Genomic DNA, 18,605 nt, shown 5'->3' on the forward strand with positions numbered 1-18,605 from the left:
AATGAAGCTGGAAGAAATATTTAAGTATTACGATAGTGTAATGAGTGGAAATAAAATTTGACCGAATAGACTTTGTCTCAGAAGAGTGGAAGAATTGTACAATGAAATTGTGAGCTTTGTGGTAACAATTTGTGATGAAATCAAGCTATCCTGATGTACCTTGACTATCTAATTCACTGTAATACTATGTGACCATGGGGTGACAGAAGTATGACCTGCAGATAAACAAGGGGGGGCGGGGGGGCCGAAAAAAGGCGATCTGAACAAGTACATATCAGTTAATCTAAACAGTAGATAAAACACCTTCTTTGAAGGAATAACTAAAGACTGCTAGCTCTGCAAGTGAAGTCTTTTGACCTTATGAAGGTAAGTGGTATAAAATGTGACATGGATTCACCAAAGACTATGCTGGACTAGCTTGACAGCTTTTATTGACAAAGTAACTGATTACCTCTGTAAGGGAAATGTAGTGCATTTGAACAGTCTGGACTTCAGTAAAGCACCTGAAGGCTGCCACGTGGAAATAACTATTTAAACTGGATAAAATGAGGGAGTAGTACACGAAGTGTCAAGTAGCTAAGAAGTTGACTTCAATGAGAGATTAGAGGTTTTATTGAAAAAGGAAATAATGGGGTTGGATGTCACCTACAGACTGTGGTGTTTCACAAAAAACGATCTGGGGACTGATCTTTATAATACTTTCATTACAGTTACTGGCAAAAAAAAGGAAAACAATTTGCTAATGAAATTCATTGCTGAGGCAACATTTCAAACCCTCATCAATCCGGAGGATGATAGGCACGTCATACACTAAGAACTGCAAAATGTTGCAGACTGTAATACTAAAAATAGAAATGTAATAGTAGAAAGTACCAGGTCATGCACTAAGAAAGTGTTGAGAACTTTGGCTACCAACAAGGTGCTTATCAGTTGAAAGCAAAGAAGGAGAAATATCTGAATATCAGTCAGTAAATAAAAGCCACCAGTATTATGTGGCCTATAAATAGGCAAGTGTGTTCTCAGCGTGTATCAGATGAGAGATTTCTGGCAAGGTTGTATGTTACGCTGATAAAGCCTCATCTGGAAAGCTGTGTTCAATTCTAATCATGCAGGTTCTGGAAAGATTAATCCAAACTGGGACAGGTGCAGAGACCTTGGGGATGATCAGTGCACTGAAGAGATTTTCCCATGAGAGGAAGGCTTGGCTTGTTTAGCAAAGCAAAACAGAAGCTAGGAAAGATTTGACTCTGTAAATAGTGAGCTGGGTAAGGGTAAATGGTTGCATGGTATTTAAGCTAAAATATTAGAATTTTAAAATTAAATGAATGAATGCAGGTTAGAATTTAATTCATTGAGTGCCACAGTGAATGAAGCTCCTGTATACTTTTCTCCACCTGCCTGATTCACGTGTCCTTCAATTTTCTGGGCTTCATGGGATTTATGCTTGCAAACATCTCACTTTAGATTTTTTCCCTGTCGTTCATTTCATCCCAAACTGATTAAAAAGCAAATCAATTCAGGTCTATAAAAAGTTTTAAAACTTGCTCCAAGTGGGCCTATTTCATTCCCTCCCTCCTTCATCGTTAAGTAGTAATAGTATTTTCTTGCACCCTAACTCTGTAGACTTACCGTGACTGGTAACAATTTTAACATGCAGCAGGATTGCCCCATAGCTTTCCTACTGTGTCTCATAGAGTATATCCCCTCAGTGGCCAGGCCTTCCCCAGTACTTACTGCATAGACTTCATTGCAGCTCTAGTTTTTGCAACTGAAATGTCCCTATTTCCTCTCTCAACTAGGACATTTAACATTCTTTTTAGCATCTGTTAGCCAAAATCACTAAGATTCCCTTTTGCAGTCTGGCTCCCCAGCAGGTTCTGCCAGTAGTGGCGAACGGGATAATGACATAAGGTATTCTCTCGCTTTATTTACCTCCCTCTGCCTCATGCCCTTTTTCTCCCAATTGCTCAATTTTCTTAAAAAATTACAGTTCTGACCGTTGCATTTATTGTTTATTCACTGGCTTATTCTTTAGGTTCTAATGTAAATGGGCTGGAAGAGCCCAGCCTTGCTAAGCGGCTGCGTGGCACACCTGAACGGATTGAGCTGGAGAACTACCGACTGTCACTGCAGCGGGAAGAAGAACTCGAAGAGGTTCCCGAAGAGACGCTAGCAGAGCATAACTTGAGCAGTGTGCTGGACAAAGGAACAGAAGAGGATGTGCCCAGCAGGTTAGCACACGTTGTGCATAAGCTTTTTTTATACTCATCCCAACAGACTTTTGCCTGCTTTTCCCTTAGCTTTTTTTAACATATTATTTACCAGGTTGCCCCTTTTAAAGTTGTTGAAAATGCTCTGCGCGTGTACACAGGTATTTTATCTTGTAGCTTCTGTTCTTCTAAATAGCTTATTACCATTCTTAGAAGACACCTGTGGTACCATAATACCATGAAATTCAGTTCTAAGTTGGAAGGAATTTTTTAATTTGATTTTTTTTTTAGTTGTATCAAAGACAAATGAGTCTTTTGAGCAAACAGAACATGGATTCAAATGGGAGGGGGTTCCAAAATTAACTTCTGTATGTTTTTCATTACAATTCAAAACCACTTTTGGTTTAAAGATTCAAGTTTGACACACATGTAATCCTGACTGAATGCTGATGCAATGCCTGAGAGATGTTAATTTGAAGCAATAGTTACAGCTGCTGAAAAACATGTTGTACCTTCACAAATTTCTCTTTATCTGCAAAATGAAGTATAAGCACACCAGGATCCAAATATATGCAGGTAAAGCTACTGGAAATAGTTGTTGCAAGAGTCATTGAGAGAAAATATTTGATGAAGAATGCTTGTGAACTTTATAGTCAATCACACACTTTTTGCAGAGTCTCGATCTCTTAATATGGTTTCTAATAATTTACTTTTGTTTATAGCAGTAACAACCCTTACCTTTTCAGCTCTCAGTCTGTCCAGTAGTCGTCTTGAAATAAACTCAGAAAATGCTTTTACTGGTTTCCTGAGACTTAGATCCTACAAACATATTCTATGTATGCATTACCTACAGGTATAGGGCTGTATGAGAAATTCCTTTTGCATGCAAAAAACAGTGTTTAGTGGGCAACTCACACTATGATAGAGAGGAAAGAGAAAATCAAATTCCCTGTCAGTTTGACCTGGAAAAATTTCTGTCCCAAATCCAAATATGGTAAGCAATTTAGTCAGACCATTGATAAGGCTGTGTGGGTCAAACATCAGAGGGAGAACTTTCTAGATGATGTAGTTATCTGGTATCCTCTGTTCAACTCTACCCGCTCCATGACATGTCACAGAAAGACCCCTCCCAAAAACCCCAAACAACAAAAAAGGGAAAAAGTCTGACCACTTTTTTGTCAACAAAAGAAAAAAATGTTTGACTCCTGCAACAAGCCAACCAAAGCCCTGATTCGATCATCTTCACTGTCTTGGTGCAGCGCCGCAGGGTTAGGAGCAGGCAGAGGAGATGGGGAACTCTTTGTTCCCTCCATGTCTTATGGAGTGATGGATTGGGCTTCCAGGTTCACCAAGGTGTTAACTCTAAATCAAGCAGAGACCGTGCATTTTGGTGCACAGCTTCCCATCATGCACACACTTGGGAGCATGCACACTGCAGAGAAAGTTTACAGAAAACAGTATTCAAAGTACATTTTTTCAAAAGAGAGTTAATCTTGTTTAAGCTTCAACAAGAAAAAAATCATTTATGCAATCAAACTCTGCTACGCAGTTTTGAGGAGTGAAAAAACCTTCAGATGCCTTCTTCGTCGCCTTTAACTTGTAGTAACTCCCAGTATGTCACCTGCAGTTTTGATGTAATACCCTGTGGCCCTCTGAAGGAGTGTCATAAGACAGCTTGTGCTGTATGGGTCTGTATGGCAAGGGAAGAGAAGAGGTTCATTTCCACAGTTAAGGTTTTGGTTCCTCTCCTCAGCACTAAATCTGTGTAGGTACACCTTTTTAATGCGATATTCAACTGCTTATACAAATTCTATAAAGCAACCTACTTTGGTCACTGATCTCTTCTTTATAGAAAAAAAAAAGTTTCAGCTGTTGAATTAATTTCTGTGGCACAGAGTTGCCATGGTAAAAGGAATGCCCACTATACCAGACCATCTCACTGCTGTCTTTCGGCTTCTCCTTTCTCAGTATTTAAAGGTCAAACAAAAACCAAGTTATAAATAAAAGCCAAAGAAGGTAAAGTGAGCTATGTGGTAAAGAATTTATGTCGTCAATATTACATGCGATAAGCCGACTGGTTGAAGAGCAGCAGCTTGTCCCATTCAGCAGCCATGGCAACAGTGTGAGCAGCAGTAAACCTTATTGACACCACATGAAAACCCCAGCATGCAGCACCTGTCAGGTTTATTTCCATACCAAAGGGTGGGAAAGTTAATCAGGGAGGAAGGGAACATCACTTTTTATCTCTGTGACAGTATCTGCGTAAAGCCTTTGGAATATTGCTTCGGTCTCCTGGAATATCTACTGAGTCCATGGCATGCAACAGTGTTTGTGTTCCGTACTTAGCATGTGAAAACCAGGCAGCCTGTTAAAAATAAGTATTCAGTTTATGCTGTGAAAAAGTGGGTTGTAATTTGAGCAAAATAATGTTATATATATGCAGAACAGTGAGGAGACTTTAAGAGCCTGTGGACAAAAGTACTTGACAATCAGAGCATGAAAAAGTGGTATTTTCTTTATTAGCTTTGCTATCAAAAACAGCGTCTCAGACAAGTCGATGAATAAAAGTATGTAAATATGATATGTTCATGTAGTGTTAGACTAGTTTGAGGTTCTGCACCTGATTATGTTTATCTGCAATATAAGGGAAAGAGTGCTGCTGTATATAATTTTTTTTGGAAACTGCCAGTTTGTCACATACTGTAATAAAACCTGTGTATGGGAAACAGAATTACAACAACTGTACAAGTTATATTTTATAGACCTACATGAAATTTAAACTTCATTATTTTCAACTTGTCTGTTTTCCCCTCTCATTGTTTATATGGAATGCGATCTGCCAAAGGCTGTTAACTACAGTGGTAACTGTCATAAGGAAGCAGCAGAAGTAGAATACTGTTCTCATATGATTCACCCAAACTTTAACCATTCACAGTTTTCTTCTTCAATCCAGATGAATTTGGGCCTTTTAAGATTTATATGGCAAGTATCAAACTGTTGCTCTAATAAATGCAGTTCTTTTAAGGAAAAACAGAGACACGTCTTCACCCTGCAGATATCTTTTCTGAATGTGCTGTAGTTCACATTCATTTTCCAGTGACAAATGCAGCCATCTTTCTCCCCAGTACCTCTAGGTGGTCCAGCATGTAATAGTGAACTAGATTAAATATCATTGTATAGGTGGTTACATTTCTTGCCTCTGCTGCTTATACTGAGGAACTGTTAGAATTAAACAGAGATGTCTACTAAAGAGCACTAATGATTTCCTGTTTTGCATGTTTTAGACTTTGCTGTGAGAATAATAAGCTCATTATTGTAATTATCCTTGCACTGCTTCCTACAGTTTCTTGCCACTATGTACACTGTGTACTTAATTGGATACAATTTTTGTGATTCTTTTTTTCTCCAGCTCTCCTTAGCTCACATACTGTATCCTTTGGCATGATAGTTGTGTTGTGTGTTCTTTCTACTTCCAAAGCTTTCTGTGTTTCACCCCAGCAAGTGCCAAAAATATCTTAGCTATCCAAAATGCTAGCAGTAGCTGCCATTATCAAAAGACGTGACCTTCTGCATTCTGACAGTGCTAAGAACTCTGGTACCAATTTATGCAAAGCAACGTGATAGGAAGAAAGTAGTTTTTCTGCTGTATTCGACTGTCACAAACTGTAACAATTAATGCTGCACAAATATTTGGACTTGGCTTCACAGGCACTTTTCTTCTGCTTCATCTTCTTTAAAAGAAGCAGGGCAAGGACCATACTGCAGCCCACACGTGATGCTGTCACTAAAATTCCTATGAAATATTGAAAGCAGAAAAATTAGTATTACGATTTCCATCATATGTTTTAGGCTTGTATGTATTGAAACAACTTGTCAGTGATCTAAGACTGATCTAGGAAACATTAACTAGTTGTTTCTTTATCTTTTTTTCTAAACCCTTACAGTAGTTCAGAGTCTGAGATGGAGGAGGAAGATGAGGAGGAAGAAGATGAACTATTGCTGCCTCAGCAACCCCCTTCAGACTTGGGTGGTGTGCCATGGAAAGAGGCTGTGCGTATCCATGCCCTCCTGAAGGGAAAGAGTGAAGAACAGATTGAGGCTGAGGAAAATCATGAGATTGAGGACAAAGAAGAAGAGGAGGAGGAGGAGGAGGAGGAGGAAGAAGACGAAGAGGAGGAAGATGAGGAGTCGAGCGAAGGTTAGACACGATTGATTTGTCCTTTCTTTCTGCTAGACAGCAGGGAAAACCAGATTGAGTGTTTGCCACACAGAATGAGAAAGACTTGCCTTGAAAACTTTCCTTCTTTCACTTCTTTATTGCTTTGATTTTTGAGGGAGTTATTGTCAAGGAAAGCTTTAGCTGGATCATTCTGGATACAGATGATCTTTGCCCACAGGGCAGTTATAGCACTACTACCAACACAATATGCTTCCCATACACCATGCCAACATGTGCAATTCACAGCTTTGTGACACTGTACTATTTTTTGTTGTTTTTTATTATTTTGGGGAATTGGATTTGAATGTGCCCTTTGTTCTTTTGCAGCAAGAGCTGGAAGCAGCGTGGAGGCAGTGTTTTCAGTTTTGCAGAGTGCCTCACTAAGGGGCAGTGCCTTGTAACTGTCATCAGGGCATCCTAGAAGAAGCTGCTTGTAGCTCTCCTTAGTTAAAAGACAGCCTTGAGAAATCAGGAGTTCGGGTGGTTCCCATTTTAGCTCTGAGGGATTTCTGTGGAAAATCTTAGGGAAAGACTCCTTCCCCTGTGTTTGTCTCAGTCATCGAAATGCAAAGTTTGTGCTAAGAATAGACATGCTTCCAGTGTTTCACCACCATGCCAAATTTCTTGCTGATTTTGTCCTTGTACTCACATTTCCTTTTTGTGAAGACTAGTAGATTCCAAAGAGCTTCTTCGTAAAGGTCTTTGGCTGCCTAATGCAAGCAGAGGTCCAGTTTTTTGAGTCTTAGTGGCAGTTTTGTTGATGAGCTCAGCAGGCTGCTTGGCTACTTTTTCAGCTGTATCTCCATAACTGAAGTCTGTGGAAGTCAAGACTGCTTTTTAAGTACGGTAACATGCATGTTGTGCGTTTAGTCTGCTAAACCATGGTGTTCTTGGATGGACGTTATTTCATTCGAGCAGTTTTCCTGTCAGACACTTTGAATACAGTGGGAGTACGGGGAGTTACTGGGTTTCCAGACAGTCTCTCTTTCTGATTCTGTCCTTTCTCTTTCTTTCTCTCTCTCCCTCTCCCTCCATCGCTTGTGTGTGTACACGCGTGTCTGGTGTTATATGTGGATGTGTGGTTCCCTCTGCTGTAGAGGGGGAGTATTGCCCTTGGGAGAGAGAGCTGCAGCAAGGCCTCTGGCTTCAACATCTCTCAAATGAAGAGGACACGGGTACATTTAAAGGTACCCATATACCATCTCCACTTCCATTTCCCCGAAGGAGGGGGGAATGTTTTAAAGAGCAGGTCCCACATGAGAAGTTTCTGTGTTTTATTTAAATGCTTTACCAGCTCCCTAAAAACTGATTTGATAGCTGTTGTTATCTTCATCTCCTGGTCCAAGTGCCATATATGAGGTCTGACATTGCCACTGGTTTTAGGGAAAAGATAAAGCTGCCAAGTACCTCAGGATATCTAGAAAGCCTGGACAATTTGCTACTGTAATGAGCATGGACAGTGACTCCCACCTATTTAGGAGTTTCAGATTTGTTCCATACACACAGACTAATTGCACCTGTGCAGTATGTCAGACACATGGGGCACATCAGAAGTACTGCCTTTAGATTGCCTGTGTCAGCAAACTTGCATTTTTTGTTGTCCTTTGTGAGTGTGTGTCTGTGGGGAGAGTCTGTGGGGGAAGATAATCAAGCTGCAGCGATCCCTCAAGATTTTTCAAATAGTCATGTAATGGGCATAAAATTAATCTGACATTCCAATCTAACTGGTTGTGTAATTTTCCATGATGCATTCTCTTGCAGTTTATTTCTTACGGTTTGTTTTCTTGAAGCACTTGGTCCTAATAGCTTGTTAATCCCTTATTCCCTCCACATGGTTCATTAGAGCCAGAATACATAAGAGGAAAATCCAAGTGCCTTCCTGCAGGTAAGAAGACATATGCAGTTGTCAGACTGCATATTTTGCAGCTTATGATTGTAACAACTGTAGCTTAGCTTCTGACTTTTTTTTTTTAAGAAAAAAAAAAAGACGTGTTATAATTTTTTTCCAGTTTAACTTTTCTGATGGTAAGAATGAGAAGTATTAGTAAGATGGCTGAATAGCATAACTGAAGAAGTTCCCCCTGTTGCAGTTGCTAGTGTGCTTTAGACCTGGCTCCTAAGGAGTTGATTTGCAGGTGGATTCTCATTCCATTAAAGTTAAATATTGAGACTGCTTGCTGCTTATGAAGTGCTCGTAGGTGCTACAGTGGAACTGGAGTGGAAAGCTACCTTTCCAAATGTAAGTGCAATTAATGTCCAGCTTCCTGCAAAGCTTAGCAGGCAGCCTTGAGAGAAGGCTATGTCAGGTGTCATTTGAAATTCTCAAGCATTTTAGACCTCAAGGAAACATTAGTTTGTCTGTTAGCCAAGCAGCAGTCCTTCATGGATGGCTGTGCTGCTATTTACTGGAAAAGGTGAGGAGGACCCATGCCTTAATCAGGGCAGGTTCAGCCCTCTTTCTAGAGACTTGTGGAGTAGCTGAAGGTGTGTATGTTACACTGATCTAAATCCCAGAGAAATCAATTTTAAAACATGCAGATCATGTGGGACCTGCTCTTTCCGAGCCTTGCTGAGTGACTATATACTTCTCAGCTATTGCTGGCAAACTTAAACCTTTTAACACAAAGTTTTGTGTGGCAATGCAAATGCTAACTCTACTCATCTTGGGGCCTGCATGCGAGTGCTTTCTTACGGAGTGAAAACAGCCCAGGTTCCTGTCCCTGCAGGATGTCCGGTAGCTCTGGTAGACCATGTGGTTGTGCTAATTGATATGAAAATTCTCTGATGAGGTGACAGAGACATAAAACTGCTAAATACTTGGCTAAATTGTGAATCCCGCTCTGCATTCGAGTTTGTGCGTGTGAACCCATTTCCCCTTTAATAACCACTTTGTGGTTCTCTCCTTCCTGCAGTTCCTTCTGCCTGTTTCTTCTGCAGTTTTAATGCCAAATCTCACACACAGTCGTTCCTGAAACGGAAGTCCCAAACACTTTGTCATGTCTGGGGAAGACATGGCTGGGAGAGAGGAACTTGGTTAAAACGAGACAGCAGGAAATAATGAGTGCAACCTCTAAACGCTGCTCATGTTTCTTGTTTCCTTCAAACACTAGTGCACCGTATGAAAATCTAACTGCTTTTGAGGTTCTGAACTGCTGAAACAGTGTTTTGCCTACAGATTACTACTCAGTAGTAGTGACTACTGAGTAGTAATCTGTCTGTTGTGAAAATTGACTTCCTACTTTATAAAGTAAGTGGGCATTTTCCTTTCAGGGTGAGTCACTTGCTTTTGAAGACCACCCCTGCAGATGCTGAACACCTGTCCCCCCTAGAATGAGTTATTTTATTATGGGTAAAGAAAACCTGAGCTATAGTCCCATAGCAGATAGCAATAGAGACACGGTCTGTGAGTATGATACCTCAGGGTAGGTGCTCCCTAGGTGGGTATTCTGCAGCAGTTGAACAAGTTGTTTATCAGTTGGTTTTGGTGCCCATTGTTCCCTTTGACACTCCATAAGTAGCTGAGCTTTGTGTAGGCAGGTAACTGAGGAGTAATGCAATTTCTTTTAAAAAAATTCATTTGTGCACAGGAAGGTCCCTTCTGGGGAGGTGGGGAGGCTCTTAAGTCATAATGAAAATGCTCTTATTCTTCAGAAAAAAATTCTACTCTTTGAACAAGTCGGTACAAAAGAGCAGGAGTAAACATACCAGTGTTTTAAGTGCTAAAGTAAGTGTGCGCCCATGTGTGCATACGCACATACACACACACGTGTGAAGCTCTGAGATCCATCATGTAATTTAATTCACAAAGCAATATGCAGCGAGCATAGAAAGGAGTGCTTAACCCAATAGTAGGGAATGAAAGACCTTTTGTTTTGGTGCATCAAACTACAATGCAGACTATGCCTTGCCCTTAACAGCAAGATGTCTTTGGCAATAATCATAATGAATAGGCTGAAGGAGCTGGAAATTTCTGCTAAATTGGTATTTACATACCACATACTGTTCAACACCCAGAGAATGTCTTTCATTTCAGCAAAGCTGCTTGCAATAGAGATAAACTACAATGAAGTTTTTAATAGCATCTCTCTGCCTTTGGAATGGCATTATTCAGCTTTGATGGGAAGTATGAGGAGCGCTGTATTGGTGTATGCGTGCACACACAATGCTGAGCTTTTTCTGTCTGTCTTGCAAACTGATCTTAGCCAGTAATATTTTCTTTTCTTCTTTTCTTATTTCCTTTCCTATGATGTGTTACCTTTCCTTTCCGCTGTTCTCCCATCTTTTCCTCCCTGGCCTTCATACCCCCTGCCTACAACCTGGTATGCCATGCCCTCCTACTGCTAGCTGGAAACCTTAGACTGCAGCAGATTGTAAATCCGGTTGATCCTCTGGAGATTCTGGCAGATGTGCACTGGACACACATCCGTGAAAAACAGGAGGAGGAAAAAATGGTCCCAACCTCAAAGTCCTCCACCTCCAGAGGTAATCTCCCCCAAGCCCTGCTCCGTCAATTCCTGGATCGCGGTTGCAGCTGTTTAACTCCGTTGCTTCTGCACCCTTCAAGAGCAGTGTACTTCAGCAGGGGCAGCAGTGATTGAAAGGAACTAATGTCAAATTACACTGAAATTACACTTGGTTAAACATTTTGCTTTTCAGGTCAGTGTCCACTTACAATGTCTGCTTTCTCAGCTCCATGGTGGTGTGACTTCTTCTGACCCATTTGTCTGCCTGCTTTGACTCCATAGCATTTTTCCTCACTACACACATGATTTGACAGTGCTGGCAATCAGCCCTTGGTAACTGACTTTAGGGATAGTAATAGAAGCTGTTACGTGCTTTTTGTGATGTGAGAACTCTACGCCTCTTTAGGGAAAGCTGAAGGGCTATGTTGTGTAGTTACTACAGCAAAGATTGAACAGGGCCAGCTTCTGTATTGAGCATGTTTCTCTGCTGCTGGTTTTCAAAGTGTATAACTGCATCTGGTATTAGTAGGGAATGATGGGGTTCAAAGGGCTTGCAAATCCTCTTAGTGGTGGTTTTGACTCCCTGTGTTTAAGATTTGACAGTATATTTATTTTTTAAAGTGAGGTGTGACCTTTGTGAGTTGCCAGTTACTTAAAGGAAAACTTTGGAGGGGGAAAATGACAGTAATCTAGCTCTCTTGTAAGCACCTTCCAGCAGTCCCTGCTGACCTTATTCTAGACTATATGACAGCATGTCTTGAGGTAAGTATGTCATAGGTGCTTTGCCTATGCAGAAATCTAGACTTAATAAATGTTAAACATGCAGTTGATGAGTAGTGGTCTTCTCTCAGAGTCTGTAACCATCGTGCCGGATTTGTAGAGGGAATAAGTATGCTGTGGAAAGGGGTGTCTTTTACAGCAAATGTGAAATTAAGTTAATGACAGATCTCTGTTAAAAAAGCCTAGGGCTTTACCTCATGTTGCCTGATCATATTTCATTCCACATAATTATCTTTTACTCATATTTGTTGTTGTTGTTTTTTTTTTTTAATCCTGGTCCAACTTGATACACAGTTCCAGATCAGTTTGTCTATGCTTATAATTGCTGTTTGTAGAATGCACTGGGATTTTCCAGTGTGAAATCTGCTCCCTACAAATAAGAGATGGGTATTTCCTTCCCACTGCAACTACAGAAATAGGCTGTGTTCAACTGTCTGTAACTTTCAGTATTGCTAGAGTAGTTGCTTAACATTTAAAAATGCTAAGTGAAAAATGTTAACACAGTTTCTTAAGCTTACTATGATTAAGGTTACTTTAGCTTCTGCTTGAGGGTCTGTATCACTATAGTTTCCAAATTTTTCTTTCAGTTTGTATTTTATAATTCCTACTTTTCCATAGTGTATTGGTACAGCTGCCAGCAAAAGATGATCCTTCCAAAATTGATTTTGTGGTCTTTCCAACTTCCTTTGGGAAGGAAGGCAGTATTTCCTTTCCTTCCCCTAAAACTGGGGCTAACTAGGACAATCCTGATCAACAGATTAGCTGCTTCAATTACTTTGTCATACAGTACAGGTGTGTGCAGGTGTATCAGCAGTTTGTTTTTTTTAAAGGGCTGTCGCCAGTAAGTACTTGTGGATAAGCTGTAAGTGTTCAGCCTGAGTTCAATAGACAAGTTTGTTCCTAGCTGAGCTGTGTTCTGTGATACAAGGTGTTTGGAGAGCCCATCAGTAGCAGCGGTGATAGGGTTTGATGTGAAAGCCTGGGGTAGCGTGGCAGTACACAGAAGCCCCTCTCATTCTGCTTTGGGTGCTCTTCTTCGTCTGGTGGCGTTCGCACCCAGGCAGCACAGGTTCTGGGACGCCTGTTACGATCGCCCCTCTCTTGTTGCTAAGCTCTTTCATCTCTTATTTTCCCTCCTCTGCAGTTTCAAGTGGAGCACAGCAGCAGCAACCTGCTGGTCAGATGTGGTGTTTTTTTCACTGTGCCACCTGTATTTCCTCTAACATTACATATCCTAAGGGAAGATTAGGCCTCTGACATTTGTATGTTATCTTGATTTAAATCCCAAGCCTGGAATTGGTTGTTTAACATCTCATAGGTTTTATTCCTGTATTTGCTACTGAAAAATTTCCCTTTGTCGCTCTTCTGTTTTAGACGCTTACTGATAGTCTAATTTCGATTTCTTACAATTTATTGTTTTTTAAATTCAGCATCCGACCTTCCCTCCGTACGCCATGAGGCGGTACAGGCGTGGCTGGAGACGGTCCCTGGAGGTAGTTTGGTGATGTTCTATGTATTCCAATGCACAATAACCCTGCCCGTCTCTTCTCCATGCCTTCAGCAGCTGAGCTGGTACTTTAACCCTGGAACTTACGGCCCTGTCGCTACTGCATGACTGGATGTGGAGGGAGGGAGGAAGGGGGAGTGTGCATGCACGCCTTGCTCAGACAGCCCATTCTTGCATGAACTCGACATTTGTTGTAACCCTTCTGAAGGCAGGGCAAGTGGAGAGGTTATCTGGGGTGTAATAAAGTAGAAGGAGGAACTAGTTGAGTGCTTCCATTTGCTTTGTAAACAGAAGACTGGACCAGTTATTCTTCCCCTAGCTCCTTGACTAAAAGAACATGGGGCTTGCTTGCAGTTGAAAGATTAAGTGACAGAGAGTGCGTAAAGCAAGTGCAGTTCTCTGTAGCAGCTGCAAACTCTAGTTATCTGGTTAAGAAAACATGAAAGAAGAATAAGGTTGAAGCTGGGATCTTTAGGGATAGTGATAGCTGTTGTGTCTCCTTTGACTTGAGGTTTGTGTTATTTAGGAAAGCCTCAAAAAAGTTGAAGGATGGTAGAGCTCAGCTGGTTTTTTTTTTATGTGGCCCTATTAAGCTCTATTATAAAATCAATGAGCATGAAGATTCTGGGATTAGAGTAGGGGAGTAAATTTGTGTGAAGCGGTGAAGGTATCTAAATCAGCGGAACAGCAGTAGTTTGTGGCTAGGTGGTTGATCTATAGCTAAGTTGCTTTGGCACATCAGAATAGCTAGCTTGCCTATAACTTTGCTTCTGCTGCTGCTTTGGCAAGGCAGCAGTGTTTACAAGAGGTCTGCACCTGATGCAGTCTGCTCACGGCTGCTAGCTGATATGAACCAAGTGCTGATCCCAGTTTCTGGCTGCCATAGTGCGTAGCTTCTGAGTTATTTCTGAGTTATTGTGTGACAGCTTTTGGCCTCTTGCTCTTTATCCTAACTGCATATACGTATATACACAGTATATGTATCATATAACCAGCCACCTGCAAGCTCTCCATGTCCCTCAAAATGGGATCCACCCTTGCAACAAGTCGTTACTTATCTATGCATCTGTAATCTTCTGTTGAGTTTTGCGTACCAACCTATTTAAGAGTTGATTTTCTCCTCTCTCTCCAAAACTCCCTATGTGTGTCATGTGGGTTCATGGTTTCTGGGTCTGAAGACATACATACACGTAGTGGCATCAGATATTCCTAACATCAGAGTTACATTTCTGCAAGTTTTGATTAAGATTACTCACATTTGCTGCTACCATAAAACCATCCCATGACATCATTATTTCCAAAATAACATAAGCTACTGCATACCTAAGCAACAATCAGACTGGGACACAGTTTAGTTTTGTTCAGTAGATTTGTAAATGCCCCTGTGGGCAGTCCAGCCTTTGCCATATGATTCAGTCTCCTACGCTCGACATCTGTAAGATTCTGGATTTTTAAGCCTCTGATGTGAGGGAATAGGCCAGTGCTTTATCACACGTAAGTGTAACTGCCTTTTCACAATAGTTGACAGAAAATAAACTAGCCCATGTATTTGTCGTCTTAATACTACAGAGGGGAAAAGCATGGAAAAAGAGAAATTCCCAGGTTGAAGGAAGAAGACAAACCACCCACTGAACGCTGTGTTTTGAAATAAGCAAAAACCTGTATTAGAGGAAGAAGAGAGAGGGTACAAGACCTGCCATATGGCTAAACTTTTTTGCCATCCAGAATCAGGGAGCTGTGTCCAGACTGCCTACTGGAAACAGCCTTTAGCCCTACCATGGGAACCAACTGCTGGGAGTCATGCCAGCAGCCCTCCTAAAGATGACAGTATGACACTGTGTGCATTCAGGGCTAGAGACTTGCACGGCTTAGTTTACTGGTATAGGTGCAACCAAGAAGGTTATAAATATATCTGTTATCATTGTTATAGGACCGTATCCTATGTGTATAATTGGCAAATGTTGTGCATAATAATACATGCTGACTGTGTACACATTTGCAGTAGGATATACAACAGAGTTAGCTGTCTGCATGTTGTTGAACATGAGTTGATGCTAACTCGCTGTACAAATCTAAAAATGTAGTTGACTGACTCGACTGTGGAAAAAACCTGGAAGTGCTTGCTTCTTTTTTTATATTTAAATTATGTTTTATGAAAATGCTTAACAAAAAAAAATTAAGCAAATCATCCATAGTACTAGAGATGGGGCAAGGATTTCATAATGTTTAGGGTTTTTTTTAAAAGTGTAATTTAATAATGAAATTTAGGCCACGCAGTTTGGTCTTGTCTCTTCTCCTGTAATTAAATCTTGTCACAAGTAGTAATGTCAAATGCCCTTTTCAGAGCTATAAATTCAAGAATCTTTTCTTCATTTTGACCCAGCAAATCAAATTATGATCTGTAACACAAAAGAAAATTTTGAATATATCTTTTTATTTACTTAAAAATATCTCAATTAATTTGTGTCCTAGTTACTTGTACAGCATGTCAAGTCTCTTAGACCCTTTTACCAAAGACTACTGTAGCTGCGCAGAGTTAAACAGTTTCCAGATGTAATAATGATCAATCCCAGAGCTAGACTCTGTCTCTGACTTACACCCTCAAAAACCTGTTTCAATTTCAAGATGAACAGTTGTGGTACATTGTGAAAGTTCAGTTTTTACCTAATACACATATGCTATAAAATGGTGGTAACTGTTCTGGTGTGGTAAAGAAAAAAAAAAATCTTCCTGGAAGAACAGTAAACTTTATTCTGGTTTGATGCCCTCCCAGTTACCTTCTTGTTTAATTCTTCACAAGGCCTGTTGCTCAGAAAAGCCCTAGTTACTTTCACTGCAAATGCCTTGGAGACTCCCCAAGTGCAGGCATTCCTTGATTCATTGGAGTCAAAGTATTTCACCATAGATGTCTTTCTGGGTGACACATTTCAGGATTTCTTGTTTTGGCAGTAATTAACATCTCCACTATAAACTGTTGGTACAATTCAATGTAGAACCTTTTCACTGTATAGTTTTTTGGTTTGTTTTTTTTTTTTCCTTTTATTTTTCTTTTTTTTTCTCAATATTTGAATATATTCTAGCTCCATGTGAGGATAATGATGTGGAGGACGAGCTGGGCACAGAGCCTGCAGACACAGAAGGGCAGGCAGGTGAAGAGGGAGACACAGGTGCAGAGCTGGATGACGGTAGGTTACCACCATGCATCATTTAAACCTGTTACATGAACAGAATTGTATTGCCAGAAAATACTTTGTATGAGGGTACTTAAACCTGATCTTATTTTTAGTGATGTAGGAGTTTGTTTCAAATAGTCAAGAGAGAGCCAGGACTGAAGGGCAAAAAGAAACAGAAGAACCTCAATGCCATGGGTTGTAAATTTCTCATGTCCTCTCACCATCTGCTAACTAGCAGGCTTGGTCTTGTGTCCATATTCAGTATTAATGCTGCTGAATAACAGAAATAGAAGTAACTTGTGAAAAGTCCACAAAATTATGCCAAAAATCTTCCCTTGGTAGTGTAAAATGAACTGTGTACGTCAGAAGACATTGAAAACTTTCCAGAAAACTGGTAAGGTATGACTTCAATTACTAATTTAGTTATTCGTACTGATAGTCCATTATTTACTGCTTAAATGACTCTAATTAGCGCACAAAAAAAAGGAGTGAAACGTTTAGGTGCTCAGGTTATGAAAATGATTGGCACCATGTGAATAGAAAGAAAAGATTATGAAAGATTTTTAAATAATGAACAGATGTCCTGGGGGATTTGTATCCAAGATCTCTTGTTTTTTTTCCCCTGCCCTATCCGTGATCAGATGACATCCCATCTGATGCAGAAGCAGAGTTTCGCTTACATCAAGGTGGCGTAGAAGAGCCAGAACTAAAAGTCTCTGAAGACGAAGATGAAGAAGGAGCAGAAGATGGTTCTTGCAGTGTGACAGAAGGTAGTAGCTTTCCCAACAGTTTTTGAATTATTGTAATTGCATTTGAGAAAGTCTATACATTTATTAGATTTAAGAGAAGACAGTCTCATGGATTTGAACTATCTCACTACTGTCAGTAGCAAGATACGTGCTTGCATTAATGTTTTGAGAAGAATGTTCTGAATCCATTAATTACAGCTTCCTAATGCGTCAGAACCCATCTAACTGCTTTTTCTTGTAGAAATTTTTACGTTAAAAAACTTGTACCATTTTGGACATTTAAAAACTTTTGTCTGTGTTCCAGATGTCCAATCTAGAATTTGTAACAAGCTGAGAAATTTGTCACTACTTGCTGTGTGTAACATACAAAACCTAGAATATTAGCAGTCTCATGTGGTTTTGGAAACATTTTTGTTTTCTTTAGATCCATGCAAGCCATCCATCCCTATCCAGTCATCTAGTAACAGTGTTCTTCCTCTGTCTCCAGTTGATAGTCCCAAAGCAAAACAAGCAGAGGTAAGAAAGGGAATCTTTGAAAGTTTTCTATTTATTAGCTGTAGTTCAGTAGAACAGTTTGTTGGATAAACTGAGGACTGACAGCAGTGGGCTTTCCTCCTTTCCTGTCTCTATAATTTATGTTGATCTTCTTGAAATCTGACTTCTTTTAGACTTAAAAAATAATGTACTATCTTTCTTTCCTATCTTCAGAGTGTAGCAGTTCTGTCACAGTCACACAAATTTCCATCACCAGGCCCCAAAAAGAATTATACAGGTCAATGTGCAGTTAACAAGAGATATATATATAATGCATGAGGGCAGCTGTAAGAAAGATGTTTCCTGTTTATCCTGGTTTGGCTATCTTTTCTGTACCAAAAGTAGTTTCTCTACAGTTGCAATTCAAAAATATATTTGTATTAGTAGTAACCAAAGCAGTGCTTATTTATTCCAGAGTAACAACATAGTTCAGCTGAAGGAAGTGAGACATGTCAATGATGTACTGTCATGTTGTCAGCCCTGCAGTCAGCATGCAAGTATACTGTGGTGTTTCCAGCTCCTGGTGTGTAAGAGCAGGAAGTACATGACCCTTAAAATGTTCAATTCAAATTTTTCCCTCCCAAGTGTTTGTTTTTAAGGTATTATTAAAAGATTAGACTTTATCCTAGAGAGTTTTGTCATAAACCAGTTGACTTTTACAATGGACACATTATGGGATAAGGCTGGTTTGCCGACAGCAATTGCTGCTAACACTCACTTTCTATTAAAATTAAGGTTGGTTTTTTTCAGGACCATCTAATGATTCTGTTAGACATAGTTATTGTTTATATCAGGACTGTGCCTAAATGCAGTATTCAAGACCTAGGTGTTTAATATGTGTCATACAAGCACATAGGTGGAGAGGTTCATGCTCTAATAGTCACGCATCAGTTAAACCAAACTGTCTGCATTCAAAAGAAAGCCGGTGCAAAAGTTGTCATTGAAAAGAATAATACCAGAACTCAATAAA

At 40.1% G+C, this 18,605-nt stretch overlaps 1 protein-coding gene across 7 annotated transcripts in view; it reads left to right on the forward strand.

The window, feature by feature from the left end:
• Positions 1–18,605, forward strand: part of MICAL3 (microtubule associated monooxygenase, calponin and LIM domain containing 3) — a 109,988-nt gene that overhangs the window by 58,586 nt on the left and 32,797 nt on the right. For 5 of the 7 annotated variants that reach the window (XM_010566143.1, XM_010566146.1, XM_010566144.1 and 2 more), the window contains 6 exons: positions 2,036–2,231; positions 6,155–6,408; positions 13,103–13,165; positions 16,260–16,364; positions 16,994–17,122; positions 17,526–17,617. In XM_010566143.1, the coding sequence (XP_010564445.1) occupies positions 2,036–2,231; positions 6,155–6,408; positions 13,103–13,165; positions 16,260–16,364; positions 16,994–17,122; positions 17,526–17,617 (839 nt within the window). Of the gene's footprint in view, positions 1–2,035; positions 2,232–6,154; positions 6,409–13,102; positions 13,166–14,904; positions 15,017–16,259; positions 16,365–16,993; positions 17,123–17,525; positions 17,618–18,605 lie in introns of those variants that run through there. The other 2 variants (XM_010566145.1, XM_010566149.1) reach the window with 2 other exon arrangements.

The sequence above is a fragment of the Haliaeetus leucocephalus genome, unplaced genomic scaffold (genome assembly GCF_000737465.1).
Source record: "Haliaeetus leucocephalus isolate CR32 unplaced genomic scaffold, Haliaeetus_leucocephalus-4.0 Scaffold206, whole genome shotgun sequence".
Classification (NCBI taxonomy): Eukaryota; Metazoa; Chordata; class Aves; order Accipitriformes; family Accipitridae; genus Haliaeetus; species Haliaeetus leucocephalus.